Source organism: Doryrhamphus excisus, chromosome 3, assembly GCF_030265055.1.
Source record: "Doryrhamphus excisus isolate RoL2022-K1 chromosome 3, RoL_Dexc_1.0, whole genome shotgun sequence".
NCBI classification, from domain to species: domain Eukaryota; kingdom Metazoa; phylum Chordata; class Actinopteri; order Syngnathiformes; family Syngnathidae; genus Doryrhamphus; species Doryrhamphus excisus.
The window spans coordinates 21,542,318-21,558,067 of NC_080468.1; the positions used below are offsets into that span (position 1 = coordinate 21,542,318).

Sequence of the window (15,750 nt, forward strand, 5' to 3'; positions counted from 1 at the left end):
TAGCATTTTTAATTATGATATTTAATTATGATGCTCAATGGTAATACGTGTAATATATTTTTTTGTCTTGTGCACTTCTAGTCTAGTGGTTAGCGCGCAGACCTCACAGCTAGGAGACCAGGGTTCAATTCCACCCTCGGGCATCTCTGTGTGGAGTTTGCATGTTCTCCCCGTGCATGCGTGGGTTTTCTCCGGGTACTCCGGTTTCCTCCCACATTCCAAAAACATGCTAGGTTAACTGACGACTCCAAATTGTCCATAGGTATGAATGTGAGTGTGAATGGTTGTTTGTCTATATGTGCCCTGTGATTGGCTGGTGACCAGTCCAGGGTGTACCCCACCTCTCGCCCGAAGACAGCTGGGATAGGCTCCAGCACCCCCCGCGACCCTCGTGAGGAAAAGCGGTAGAAAATGAATGAATGAATGAATTCACTTGCATGAATAATTTAATACAGTGGTGTCCAAAATGCGGCCCCAGGAGCCATGTGAGGTCTGCTGCTTGTTCTTTATTGACCAGCTGCACATTGCAGACATACAGTTGAACGGAAACACCCAGCAAAAATAGACGTGAAAGGCAAAATATTGATACAAATAATAAAACTAAGCTTTTTCTTTGGTGGAAAAGTTTGGACACCCCTGATTTAATGTGTGAAAGGAGAACAATCAGTATGCTTAATCCAGTCCAGGTATATTATTTTGACCGAGCTCCAACACATCTACAACCCTCGGGCCCAGAACACGCACTGATGAGTCGGTCCCCTCACTTACTTTGAGCGTCGGCGAGGTGCAGGATGAGACCCGTGGTGAGCAGCAGCGGTAGCAGCAGCGTTGCAGGTCTGGCTGTGGGCATGATGGCACAGCTTGGCACCAGCATGCTTTGGCAGCCTCGGTGGCGCTGGCTCACAGAGAGAGCCCTGTGAGTCAGTCCTGGTCTGAGTACTCAGATGCAGGGTCTAGTCACAGCCTGTGTAAGGAAAGGAAAGAAGGAAGGAAGGGAAGGAGAGAGGAAATTAATGAAACAAAGCTGTTTTATCTCCGCCTGCACATTTCTGACATACCCCCGCACGGCCTCGGCTGGAGCTGCCACGGGATATAAGTGGAGGGCGTGATGTGCTAGGGGGATGTTCTGACACTTCTCTAAATGGAAGAGTCACTTCACAGTGTGTGTGTGTGTGTGCAAAACAAGGCACATCGACTTGCTTAGATGGCAAGCAATTACATGAGCCGCATAGTCAATTCCCTGTGACACTGTTAGTCCAAGATCCTCAATATGACAGGAGTCTTTCGAGCAGTTTATGGCACAGGGGCTGCAGGTTAGCTACCCCTGCTTTAATGTATGCACACAGAAGTCATTTTATCCTCAACTTTACGACCCGTTGCTTCGCTTCCATGCATTTGATGCCATCGATGCTTTTCATTGCACATTTATTATTACAAGAGAGAAAAGAAAAACACACAATGTTGTCATTGTGAGCCTGCGGTGGTAGTATTGTGTTCACATTCAGCGGCGACACTCTATTCAAATAGGAACGATAGCAATCGTGCATTATTAAACAAAGCCTGACAACATGTGCACTGTTAATTAGAAAAAGGGTTGGAGTGGAGAGGAGCTTTGGCAACAACAAAGAAAGCTATCTTTGCTGCGCTTCTCATTCTTATTGATCATAAAAGATTGTTTACGTTCGCTATGATAGACGCTCCACATTCTTATTTGCTCTGTGTTATTAAAGCAAGAAAATATGTTTATCTTCTCTGCAGACTTTTTTGCTGTTGGTCCTCAAAAACAACAGAATGTTGATGTCATAGAGAGAGGATTTTTGTAATAAATAATTATTCTGAAGGGGGTAAGGTGGTGGGACAAACAGACACTGCGACCCCAATGTTTTTACATGCTTTAGTAAGTCCACGTTTGATTTCACCAAAATGTATCGACCTCACCACTTTGCAGTTTGAATTTTGCCGCTTTATTTATATTTTTTTCAAAAAAAAAATACACATTATGACTGTTTCATGGTTGACTACGACCAATTAATATGCATATTTAGTTAGATTTCATGGAGCATTCTATACTGGTCATTAGGTGTCAGTAATGTTACACTGATGAGACAACAGCCAACACAGGAAGTACACTGTCAAAAAAAATGTGATGTCAAATTTTTTTGTAATTTTCTGTTATGCACTGATTAATACGAGTGTAAGGTGACTTATAGGGGTGTTATTTTGTGTCTCGGGGGTCCTAAACTGTATTTAGAAGGTCGTAAACAGGATTTTTATGCTGTAACTACCAAAATATTCAATTTAGAAATAAGGAATGTGACTTTGCTAACATTATCCGATGCTGCCACAAATACAATCATTGTGCCCAAATGCCTATGCTGTGCACGAACGTATGAAAGGTGAGATTTGGTGATATTATGTCGGTGTTGACTCAACCCATAATCCTTAAGTTTTCACAAAGTCATCCGTCATCGTTTATAAGATTACATTGCACTTAGCATGTTTACATGTGCAGGTGGATGGGGGAATTTAACGCAGCCCTTGAATCCAGTTTTCAGCATTTGTATTATTATTATTATTATTAATAGTAGTTGTAGTATGGGCTGCACAGCGGTTTGCAGGCAGGGCTCACTGCTAGGAGACCCGGGTTCAAATCCACCCTCTGACATCTCTGTGTGGATGTTTGCAGTTTGCATGTTCTCCCCGTGCATGCGTGGGTTTTCTCCAGGTACTCCAGTTTCCTCCCACATTCCAAAAACATGCTAGGTTAATTGTTGACTCCAAATTGTCCATAGGTATGAATGTGAGTGTGAATGGTTGTTTGTCTATATGTGCCCTGTGATTGGCTGGCCACCAGTACAGGGTGTACCCCGCCTCTCGGTGGTAGAAAATGAATGAATTGTAGTAGTAGTAGAAATTAATTTACAAGAGGTACTTTCTAATTACAATTTGATATTCTTATTTTATTAAAGCATATCAGAAAATATACAGTGTTGATAATAATTATAATTATATATAGACAATTATATTAGTTTTTAAATATATATATTTTTTCTATGTTTGTCCGACAAGGTGTGGCCAATCCGTGGCACGGTGGGCTATTACGGACCGCCAATTTAGTCACACGTTCAAAATACATCATAGGTATTATTGTTTTTCATTTATACATTTATAAAATAAACCGGGAAGGTCAAAGAAAAACCTGCTAAGCCTTCCAGACTTCATTTCAGCCAAAAAAAAATGGCTGCCTCCTCTCTTCTCCATTTGTTATTTTATTTTATATTCTGAAGCCTCTCCTTGACTCCCACCCACCCTTAGCTCCTCTCTCCCTTTCCTGTCAGCAGCTGTTGGGTTCAGATGGATGGTCGGCAATCATGCAACACACTGACCTGCTATTATAGTGACCGATTATGCGATATTGAATATATACACGCACACACACAAAAGGTAACACAAGGGGATAAAAAATTATGACTCTACATACTTGCATGACCTGTGTTGACAGCACACTCCTAACGGGCACTGTCAACGCATAGCATGACTGACAACTAATGAAACACTAAGGCTCTTCTAGGCGAAAGTATCAAGAAAAAAAAAAAACAAAACTTGTCAGGATCGGGAGAGAGGGTGTGCAGCCAACCTGCATGGGTTTAAATTTACGCCGCATGAACAAGGCGAGGCAAGGGCTAAATCATGTTATGAACAGGGGACGGGATGGGGGGGGGATTTAATGGGTAAGCGGAGCAACAAGGCAGAAAAAGTATAAGGAGGGCTTGTGGGGACATTTCACACCAAATAGAGAGACAGGACATTTTATTAGGTACAACAACAACAACAACAGTGTCATGGATTCTGTCAAACAAACTGGAAACTGATTTGATGAGGTTTTTCAATGTGGGATTCCAGAGAAGTTAGGTTAAAATTCTGTTCAACTTTTGTTGCAGTTTATCAGGCACATTACCAGTAGCTGATTTTTTATAAACAAAACAACATTGCCAAAAAACAAGGGCGTGTCTGACAGATTTAGTGAGACTCATCCATGTCCATGCTATGTCTCTGGTAGGCTAGAATACAATCTTCTCAACAGGCTCTCTAAACGGGCTGCAGTACATCCAGAATGCTGCTGCTACTCACACCCTGACTTGAACCAGGAAATACTGTATGATGAACCAGGAAGTTCACAATGCTAAAAATGACCAAAGTACAGCAAAATACGCCAATAAGTATTGCACGATAATGGTTACAGCACGGATATACAACAATGAAATACTGGAGGCTTTTGGAGGTGTTTTAATAGCAGGTTTTGTAGGCGGAATGGTGTGTCCCATTACATGCATTAATGAGCAGCCTCTTTTTTATGTTTTTAGAAGAGAACGCACAGAAAAAAGAAAGATGTGTGTTCATGTCTTACATAACGATTGTGGTTGATGGAATTGCTTTTATTGGACGCGTGCAGGTGTACCTAATGTTGTGAACACTTGTGCACATGCAGCACATGGAGTAGCTTTTTTTTTTTTTTTTTTTTTGAACGCCACAGGCTGCTGGCACTTCTACATATCCTCACTCCTTCAACACAGTAGTGCTCTGTGTGAGGATGAATGATGCCGCTTCCGTGAGAGGAAGGAGGACGGGCGGGGGAAGCTGTCCTGTCATGTGGACAGCACAGTGGGACAGAGCGATGGGAATTGAGCAAAAAAAAAAACCAAAACAAATACAGATAAATGAATAAAAAATAAATAAAAAGTAAACCAGCAGTGAGGACCAGCAGTGTGATACAGTGACAAAATCCTGAGGCCCATTGTTGTTCCATTCATGCATCACCATGTTGCAGCATGAAATGCACAGCCCCAAGGATCTGTACATAGCTAACAACACCCCAGTTCTTGCATGGCCAACATATACTCTGAACATGTCACCCATTGAGTATGTTTGGGATGCTATGGATGAGCATATGGTATTTGAAGCAAGTGGTGGATGTTCCAATGTCATGCTTTACATGCTTTAACTCAGTAGCGCTGAAAGAGTAGCTCAGATTACAATAGTGTTTTTTCAATTAGTTCTTTTTTTGCGTAAACCATGTACCTACAAAACATGCTTCTAAAGTTGGACAAAATGTCAGCTCTGAGATCATTGCCATGCATGACATCGTGTGAAAGCTCGATTTAACTTCACTAGTGCTTAGTTCGGCAGACATCAAAGGATTAATTGCTTTTCCTTTGCAGTTTGTCTTATAAAGAAGAAATTACCTTAACAAGGGGTCACTTCAGCGAAATTCTGAGTGTTACATTTGTGGTGTAAACGTCCACTAGTATACAAACGCTGACAATATTTGGTCAATTTTTAAATATGTTATTGCCCTCAATTGTCATTTTGTTGTTGCAATATGCCAATGATAATGAGAAAAATAATAACAGTAAAGAATTTCATGAGGTTCCTTTGCCACTTATCGCACAAAAGATGAGAAATGTATTTAATTCCTTCCTATCTTGCCCCACACGTATGTTTAATGAATGAAAATGTAAAGAAACATCCAAGAGACACTCGCAGCCTTCAATTCTTCGATATGTGGCCCTTGGCGGAAAGGTTTGGTCACGCTTGTTGTAAACAATACAAAGAACACGGATGGTGACATTTTAGCGCCTCTTGAAACTGAGCCAAGACGCTTTGCTGTGTGTATGTAAATGCACTGCTTAGAGGAGATGCTGGAGGATGCTAGGGAGGTGCTCAGGGTATATTCAGAGGGCAGCAAAATGATTAAAATGCCAAGTGTCTCCCATTATCTAAATGCTAATTTGTCTTCCATGTAGCCCCAGCTACAATGTTACACGGCATTATGTCTGCTGGAGTGCACCAAGGCAACGGCGCTTGAATTTTTTTTTGGCTTCAATTAGCTGTGCGTGCACACACACACACAATGCTGTGTGTTCCCTAAGGTGACAGAGTCAGTGGATATTTTCATATTTGTCATAAGTACTTAACATGATCCTTTTTACAATGCCTACACACCTCCAGTAGTCCAGGATGGGTGGGCCAAATATCAATCTTTGATAAACAAATTCTTCCTACATACATAAGAAAAAGAATAAATACAAACTTCACCCAAATAATCGGTATAACCGGTAACATTTGTTTAAATATTTTACATTAAAATTAAAACTCTACCGCAAATAATTACAGTGCTAATTTTAGGATGTACCGCAGAAACACTTGACAAAGCTCCTCTATATGACAGGAGTGCTCTGCTGTTTTTAAAAGCCTATTGCTAGTCAGAGATGATATATAGCAGGAGTGACCTACTATAAACTTTTTTTTTTTATAAACTGGGCTCATTCAGCTGCAGGTATGCTATCTATGTGTGACTCGGGCTTTGCACGTGCTGTCGGTTTGAAAATCAGTGCAGGCCACTTGCGATTTTCCTCATTTTTCTATTTTCCATTTTCCAATCCAGCACCTAGGAACACATATGTCAGATGTTGAATGTGCCAGTACTGTATCTTGTTGAGATGTATGTATCTTGTTTGTAAGTATTTTATGATTATATCAGTTGTTTAATATATTTAATTGTCATATTTATTCGCGTTCAAAAATTGCTAATGCTAACTGTTAGAGCGTATACGGGATCTGTATGACAGGACGCTCGACTGTGTTTAGCGACAAGCTTTAAATAAAATAAACAAACAAAAAACATTTAAAGCATAATGATGCTAAAATCTTGCAAACACGATCCCCCTGGCTGCATTTTCTGACATTTACTACTGCGCAGGGAAAGCAAATCTCTTTAAAATGTCAAACGGTTTTGATTTCCTGTACTGACATTTGTTTGAAGGTGGCATTTGCATTTCTCCAAGCTGACAAAACTCACACATTCATTCGTTTCGGAGAGCTTTTCAACATCATCCAAAAAAAAAATCTATTAGAATTTTTAGTGCTACGTATTTAACTTTAAAAACCATCGTCCCACCCAGCGTGTCCTTTGGCAGTCTTATCGTGATGCAAAAGTAAGGACAACCAAAAACATTTGGTGTAGTCAGCAAACAAGCATCTTTGTTATCATATTTTCATCCCCCGCCGCCCTCGCTGTCCTCGCTGTCCCTGCTGCTGATTTATTTCCATGCAAAAAGCTTTGATAAGCTTGTGCTAGCAATGCTTTCCATGTGTTCTCCTGCTTGTTGACTCAGTCTGCTTATCACATCACAGTCAGAGATAAAACAGCAGCAAAACAAGCTGAAAGGTGGGGGAGACATTATCTTCTCAATCCTTTGGAGCCCATTGGTGAGGTCAAATGTCACAAAGGGGCACATTCAGATACACACAATAGTCCAAAATGTTTTCATATGCCAACAAAGGTAAAACAAACAAACAAATAAATACAACATTCCTACAAAACAGAGAATCTATGAAAAGCAGTATAAGCAGATTGGCAAGCATTTTTGCAGTAGGTTCTCTTCAAACAGCCGCTTGCTCATGCCATATAATGAATCTTTGAATAATAAAAACAAAGTTCTTGTGTCATATATGCAATGGCTATCTTTGCAGTAGGTCTTCTCATCACATTGAAGTTTTGTGTCTCAATGTATGACTATGATTGTGTAGACCAGAGGTAGGGAACCTATGGCTCGGGAGCCAGGTAGGGCTCTTTTGATGACTGTATCTGGCTCTCAAGCATTTCTTACCACAATAAAAATGTATTTTTGCTAACATTTTAAAGTAAACCATCACCGAAATGACTGTTGAAAATAATATTCAAAATCAACAACTTTCTTATGCATTTTAATTTGTCCATCTATATTCTGCTGCAATACGGCCAACCATATCTATCTTTCCTGATGATATTTTCCAGGTCAAACACCAAAACTTGATTATTACTGGGTAATGCTGTAGTCTACCTCGGTCATTGAGATGTCAAAAAAACATGTAAATATAAACTTTCCTCCTTTAGTCAAATAGCTAAAGCTGCAGAACCAAGCCTTCTGGTGAAGATGGCCAAAAGAATGAAATACGTGTACTGAATACGGTTCAAAACTATGCAGCAGCAGAAGTTGTATTAATGGCAACAAGTATTAGATTTATTATTAGACACTGCGCTGCTCACGAAAGTGTGCTGGCCACACCCCATTGGCGTGGGGTAGTGTGCCTGGTCTACGTAATTAGAGCCCATTATATCTAAAACTGTTGGTCTTACATAAAAATGCACACATTTTATTGCATTCAAAATGTATATGGCTCTCACAGATACACATTTTAAAATATCTGGCCTTCATGGCTCTCTTAGCCAAAAAGGTTCCCGACCCCTGGTGTAGACTATATTACCCATGTGGTGAATTGAAGGTTTGCCTCAACATTATACACAAAAAAAAAAAAAAGAGTAAAGGGGGAAGTCAGACTCCCCTCGGTTCTGAGCTTTCTGAATATGCGCCCCCCAGAACAATTTAGTTGACTCACCCTATCCTATGCAATACTCCCTGGAACGCTCACAATCGTGATTAAGGATTGAGATTACCGTGCCATTAACAGGCTTGCCCGAACCCACCGACGATGGGCCTCCGCCCCTCACGGGTTTTTCCTGTCTGCCCGAGTGTCATCAAAATGAGATAGTGTCCAGGAGCTGAGGGGATTAGGCGCTGCATAATTACCTATTTAAAGCTTCCTAATTGAGCATTTCATTAAGTGACTTGGCACTGAGGTTTCTGCCGAGGAGGCCACTTGGAGTAAGACAGCGTGGGTGTGATCATATGTTTGTATTTCGGAAAACGCAGCAGACTGTAACCTTGAATTCAAGGGGTTAGCTTATTAGCATGTGGCTTGTTTGTGTTTACACAGCACTTCAGTGTGCTGTGGCAGTGAAGAGCTGATCTTGGTTGTCCTCTATAAACAAAACATGAACCAAGCTAATGTTTGCTTAATAATAAAAAAACAGTCCTAAATGCTGATTCATGACAACGGCAGACATACTACCATGACCCTGTGCTAGGGAATTTGGGATTTGAATTGGGATTATCAACAACAAGAGGTCACGATGCAAATTGTGAGATCCATGCCCTCAGCACTCTTGTCACTGTACACATTCTGAACAGCAAAAAAGTACAGCAAAATGATAGCGATGGATAGTTTCCTGATGACCTACGCAGGCTAGTTTCTGCGCAGGATCACCAAAGACACCACCGAGGAGTTAAGCTTGCTTTTACTAAAAGACGAACACACGAGGTGGCATTTTATATCTGTGGGTGGGTGGGGGACAGCTGCTAACTGCCAGACATAAAGTGTCTGGCCCTTGGGGGAATCACACGACCAGAGACTACTGAGAAATGTCGGACTCAAGGATGGAATAACGCTGAATTACGGCCAAGGCTGAACTGAAAAATGGCTATGTTTCCTTGTTAGCAGAAGTATAAAGACAGTGATTTCCACATCTGAATGGCTCTCCTTAACTTCCATATCAAGATCTGGAAAATGTATTGCCTGGTATAAATAGTAGCAAAGGGTATAGGTACCCCTTTGACCGTCTGCACACTTAGTTCTTGATTATTCCATAATTGGCAATTATGACTCCTGATCTAAGCTGTCATTGATTTTTGCAAATATTTCAGCCCACTTTCTCCGGTTGTGTCACATGACCATGTTGTCACCTACTGCTAAAGAAAGATCCTCTGCATTCAGTGGTGTGCAGTCAGGTCAAGGCCTCTCTGCTGGCCTAACCATTACCAGTAGCACTGACTTGCATTTACAACCGAATTGTAGTATGGTTCCATTAAATTATAGTAATTTATTCCCAACAGTGTCATTGGTAATTTGGTCCAGCAGCCATTTTGGGAGACTGGACTGCGCCAAATTGGGCGAGGCAGTGCACCATTGGAGGTGTCCAAAATTTCAGCTTGGCGCAGTGACAATTTTGTGACAAAACAGCTCACCACAGGTGCATCACAAGCTCGCCAGCTCCAACCTGATCCATTCTTGGCGCAGGCGAACCGCACCCTGTGCAGTGGTAAATTGACAGACAGGCGCACAGTGCAGACATGCCACCAAAACGTTACAGGCGGGTTTTTTTTTTTTTGTGCCAGGCACATTTCAATGCAACCAGCAACCACTATTTAACGTAACCAGCTGAACCAGCATGTACATTTTTGTATTAACGTCAAGCATAATGAGAACTCAACCTGATGGCAGCTGGGGCCGGCTGCAAACTGGGCTTGCCCCCCCCCCCCCCATCAACATTTTAGAAGTGAAAATTCCGCCAGAAAAAGTTTTTTCACAACCCAGATCGACCCTCCCTTTCATCCCCTATCCAACATGATTTCCCCTGATCCGGCCTCTGCGAGCAGCTTCTCCTGGTGTACAATCTGGCCATGGCCAACATATCCCCCCCTCAAAATTGCAGAGCCTGTTTGTGTAGTAACACATACATCGGGATGTAACTCCCGCTTTAATTTAATTAATGCCTCTTGTTTGTACATACACACACACACACACAACAACATACTTGGGAAACAGGCAACAAAAACAATGCATTTCATCTTCTCACATGTTAAGGGGACCTATTATGCAAATGTTTCGTCCCTTTGTATTGAGATGTGGACTCCCATCAAGCAGCTAACCATGATAACCAGCACAGAAAGCTTTCTAGTTCTTCCAGAATTTGCACCTACTCCAGCTGTATTTCTTCATGTTACCGCGAAACAATCTGATTTAATGTATTGTTGGTGTGTTGGTCACACTCCCGAGTGCTATAAAAGTTCATAATAAACGGCGATGTATCTTTGTCCGCTTTTAACATACAGCCATACATGCCGGAAGTAGAGACTGGACAGTCTGAAGTTTCTCAAGAAAACAGGTTACTTCAAGACATCTCTCAACGGTAGGTAGCAGTAGTAGGTCATTTTAGCAATAGGTTTTCTATAGCATCAGTAACGTCTAATGTGGTCACTACACGTTTTTTGCGGACTGCCAGTGTTTAAAAAACTCAGGTAGAGCTACTAATTGTGGTGGGGAAAGGCTATTAGCAACCCCACTCCCCGTATGCACACTGTATAATGCTACACAGGCAACTGATTTTGCTCCATGACACTGCTTGCTCTTCTGACTCTTCGACACGACCAAGCCTGCTTCTCTGTGACATCACAAAGGAACAATCTTGCAACGCCCCCTGAAACAGAGCATTTTCAGCCATGCCAAACGTCTTTCAGGGCTCACTTCCAAATGTGCAAACCTCATTATCTGAAACTTTTGCAGAAGTGTCCGACTGATTTTAAAGAAGCTACTGCAAAAATTCTGGTCAAAGATCCTCTATGTTACAGCTGCTTTCTGCAAATGAATAATGAAAGGTGTTACAAGAAAGTCTAAAAACAGACAAGCTGTTATGTGCAAAGAGGATTTTGCTCCATACCCACGTTGTCTTTCATAAAGCTGCTACCAATATGGACTTTATCACCACAGTCCTCCAGACCAGTGTAGCTCGACGGCCCCAGACAAGTAATTAAAGTTCACACCGAAGCCCGGATACTAAAATATAGTCATTATCCTCACAAAAAATGAAAAAAATACAACCTTTCCAGGTCACATCATTGTGTTTGCAGCAGTAAAACAAGTTTATTCCTGTCCCGGGCCATCATTATAGCCGCCCCCCCATCCACTTGCTGCTATTTTATGGAGCGAGGCACAATGGTGGGGCGACTGAGAGATTCAATAAAAAAGGTGCTATCACAATTGGCAAGATAACTATGTTGCCCTGGAATCTGTGCTTGATTATGCCTCCTGTTTTATATTCCGAGGAGTGCGAGGTGTTCGTCGTTTTTCATCACCGTCCTGTTTAACAAGCATCCCGCCCTCCCCCAAACAATGCAGTTTTTTTACAGCTCCCTTTAGAGCTAATCACACACCTTTGTCATGAAAAAGTTTATACACTGAGAATGACAATACGTGCCATCTTTCCAAAGGTCCTCTATATAATAGAAGTGCTTTGCTGTTTTTAATAGCATAACTCAAAGCATGAGTCTAAGATCGTCGAGATGACATGAGCACTCTGCTGTGTTCAGGGACCTACCGCAAAGCAGGAGCGGCTTGTTGTTTTAAAGGATGTATCGTGTAAATGCTAGTCAAAGTAATATCAATGCACTTTAGGGGTGAAAAGCTTTGATAAATATCAATAACGCCTTTAACAGTGCGGTCATATGCTAACAAAAGAAGAACTCCGGTCAGACTACCTTGACCTCTTTTGCAGGAGACAACTGGCGATGCAAGCTAGCAACCAGAAGCGCTCTGGAAGATTAATGACAGCGCTAACGACATATTTATCATGTGACTGGAGAGTAATGCGACACCTTTCTAATCTGAATATATTTCATTGGGCTGTTACGCCGCTCTGGACTCAAACACATTTGTGTGTGTGTGTGAATGTTAATCATCCGCGTCGTAAAGTGATGGCGACCGGCCGCAATAAACACACCCGCATAGCCGGTTTGAGATAATTACATGAAGATGAAGTTTCTCACTGCAACATCATTCAGTTTCAACCATCCTCCAAAGCAGGGCTATTCAAAGAAAGGCTGGTGTGCCAAATTCTGGTCCAGGAGTGGCATTAAAACGGTTCCGTTTAAAACTTGCAGGGACACGTTTTTTGTTGCAGATTCCCTAAAGGTATTGTAGCCGTAGGTCCTTAAAAATGCAGGGAACTCCTGTCATAAAGAGGAGCTTTGACTCACAAAGTCCTCCAATTTTGCAATATGTCTTTGTGCTGCATTCTCATTTCCAGCAGTGTTTCCCAACCTTTTTTTTGTCTTGTGTACCTCCAGAGCCTTGTCATACCATGAGTACCCTCTCACTCATACTTGCTCATAATTCTCCAACAGTACAATCTAACAGCTGTTATGATTTTGTCCCAGCTGTGCCACAGGTTATTATTACCAGCTGTAGTGCACACGTTCCATTATTGCCTGGCTTAAAATGAAATTACTGATAATATTTACGTGTGAAAATTAATTGTTTCCACGTAACCCCTGCAATGTTGCTCACGTAGCTCTTAGCCTCTCCAATTCCTTTATTCTAAAGTGGGGAAGAAGGACATAAAAGCCAAAATGTTACCACTACTACATGGAATGGGAGAACTATGTCGTGTCAGACATGCAATGGCTGACTACATGCAGTGTGAAGGTAATCTAATGTCATCTGACATTACTGACACCCAGTAGCCAGAATATTATATATAATTTGCTTTTCAATATGTTTTGACTAATAACAGTCCATAGTCAGCCACAAAACAGCGGCCATTTATTATCCATCCATATTATATGCTGCTATATCCTCAGAGTCACGGGGTATGCTGGAGCCTATCCCATTTGACTTCTGGTGAGAGGCGGGGTACACCGTGGACTGGTGGCCAGCCAATCACAGGGCACATATAGACAAACAACCATTCACACTCACATTCATACCTATGTACAATTTAGAGTCGCCATTTAACATAGCATGTTTTTGGAATGTGGGAGGAAACCAGAAACGGGAACAACATACAAACTCCACACAATGATGCCAAGCAGAAATTTAAACCCAGATCTTCCAGATCTCCTGACTGTGTGGCCAACATGTTAACCACTATTCCACCGTGCAGCCTCGCACTAGCAGACAGTGCGTTTATTAATTTTCGAAAACGCTACTCTTTGACAAGCATGTTTGCAGCAGTTTCTGAAAAATAGAAGAGCATCTCTGTCCGATCAAAGATCTTTGACAAGCATTTTTGCAGTAACAACACAGCAATCCTCATTCGGAGGCTACTGATGTTGATTTGTAGAGTGTATGTATTTCATTTCCATTTGCGACTTTTTTCCACTCTGTGGGAAAGATTTGGGATTGTTTGTCTATGGGAATTTTAACGTTTTCCCACTGCAAAGGAGCGTCTTGTGATGTACTGGAACCGACGAGGGCCTTCCCCAAACTGCTGCCACAAAATATGCAGAAAAATTCATCCAACCCTGGAAAAACATAACTTGTTATTTCTCTTGTTTCTGTGCAACCAAACCCTTGAGTTGCTGTTTTGTCACGCGATTATAAAAAAAAAAAAAAAAAACACCAAGGACACTGTGGAAACTTTCACTTTGCAATGTCAAAATCTTAGTTGAGACACTTTAGTATTGATTTGTTGCATGTGTGACGTGTCTCGGTCTTTTAGGCTCCTGTTCTTGCCAAGAAAAAGGCCCGCGGAGACAGATCACAGGAGGCCCAGCTGTTCGCAGTCGCCACTTTTATTAGCAGACAGAACAGGAGGAAAGGAGCGGTGGCATTAGAGCAGGAGGAGTGCGAGGGCAGTCTGGGGCCACGGATTTCCCAGCTGTTAGTCTGCAAGCTCTGGCCTCATGTCAGCAACCAAGACGAGACAACATGCCTAAAAATCATAAGGGAGGTTCTTCTGCTTCTCTTTTATTTCCCGTGCAATGTTCTCACAAAAAGACCTTGCGAGATTTACGAGATTATCGTAAATGCAGATCAATTTTTTTTTTAAATAAGCATGTTTATGTTATTTTAAAAGTAGGTAAAAAGACTATTCAGCAAACGGGTGAATGAATGTTTGTTAGAAGTCAGGGAGGCTGTTAGTGCCAATTGGCATCCATGTTTCCATCAGTGTACCCCAGAGCAGCTGTGACTACAGATGTAGATACCACCACCAGTGTGTGACTGTGGAGGGAATGAATAATGGGATCTCGGTGTAAAGCACTTTGGTATCTGGAGAGGTATTTTATAACCCAATTAGTGACTATTCTTACTCAGAATGACGAGGAGACAAGAATGAAATTGAAACAATGACAGCAGGTACTTAAAATATGGTTTCATCGCTTTCATGTTAATGGGAAAAAATCACATGTTGGTTGTTTCGTGTCATTTTGGATTAAAGTTAAAAAGAACTATCGAGAGTTTTCCAAAATGGCACTGAAGATGTTGTTGCTGTTCCCATCCAAGACGAGTAACTACCACCAACTTCGCACCGATAAAGAGTCATTATTCACTTTGTGCTTGTCTTTGTTTTATATGTCAGTAATTTATAAAAGCATTATCCGCACACACGTGCACTGGAATTAGAGCCGGCCTGTGGGCTCAAAAAGGTTGGGGACAACTGCTCTACGTGACAAGAGCACACTGTATAAAAGGACTCACTGCAAAAACAAGTTAGATCATCTACATGATGGAAGCACTTGGCTGTTTTTCAGCACACTGGCATGTTCCAGCACAACACAAGGCATGTTGACAGTGGTAGCAACCCCAAATCTTCCCCAAAAGAGTGGAAAAAAGCTGCTAACTTGAATCAAACTCAGTGAATAAATATAGATTTCCAATGAGGTGGCATGAAAAAAACCTTACCTTTCCGTGTTTGGTCTTATGAGAGTAAAATCAAATCCCAGTCTGTGTTTGATGACATTCCAAGGTGGCATCATTGTAGCACGGAGCCGGGATTTGTTGTGGTGGTGGTGTTGTTGTTGAGAATATGGTGGACCGAAATAGCTGCACATATGACCCCCGTCATGGCTGACCTACGCTCTCTTATGCTGCCGCTGCTGCTGCTGCCGGGTGCATCCTTTCTAATCGTGTATGTTGGAGGCAAAGCCCAGATGCTCCCAGCTGAGGCTAATAAGTCTAATTAGAACACAATCCAACCCTCATTCACATATCCAGTAGCTACAAAGCAACATACACAAACTGCTCTTACGCTGCTTTCTATCATAGATGGCAGGGCAAATGATGACTCATGATGGACACTATGAAAAATAAAAC

General features: G+C 41.7%; 1 protein-coding gene across 39 annotated transcripts in view; it reads right to left on the minus strand.

The window, feature by feature from the left end:
- LOC131124820 (receptor-type tyrosine-protein phosphatase delta-like) overlaps positions 1–15,750 on the minus strand; it is a 330,087-nt gene that overhangs the window by 76,762 nt on the left and 237,575 nt on the right. For all 39 annotated transcript variants that reach the window (XM_058065610.1, XM_058065648.1, XM_058065645.1 and 36 more), the window contains one exon: positions 769–964. In XM_058065610.1, coding sequence (XP_057921593.1) covers positions 769–874 — 106 coding nt within the window. In that variant the 5' untranslated portion in view covers positions 875–964. The remainder of the gene's footprint in view (positions 1–768; positions 965–15,750) is intronic.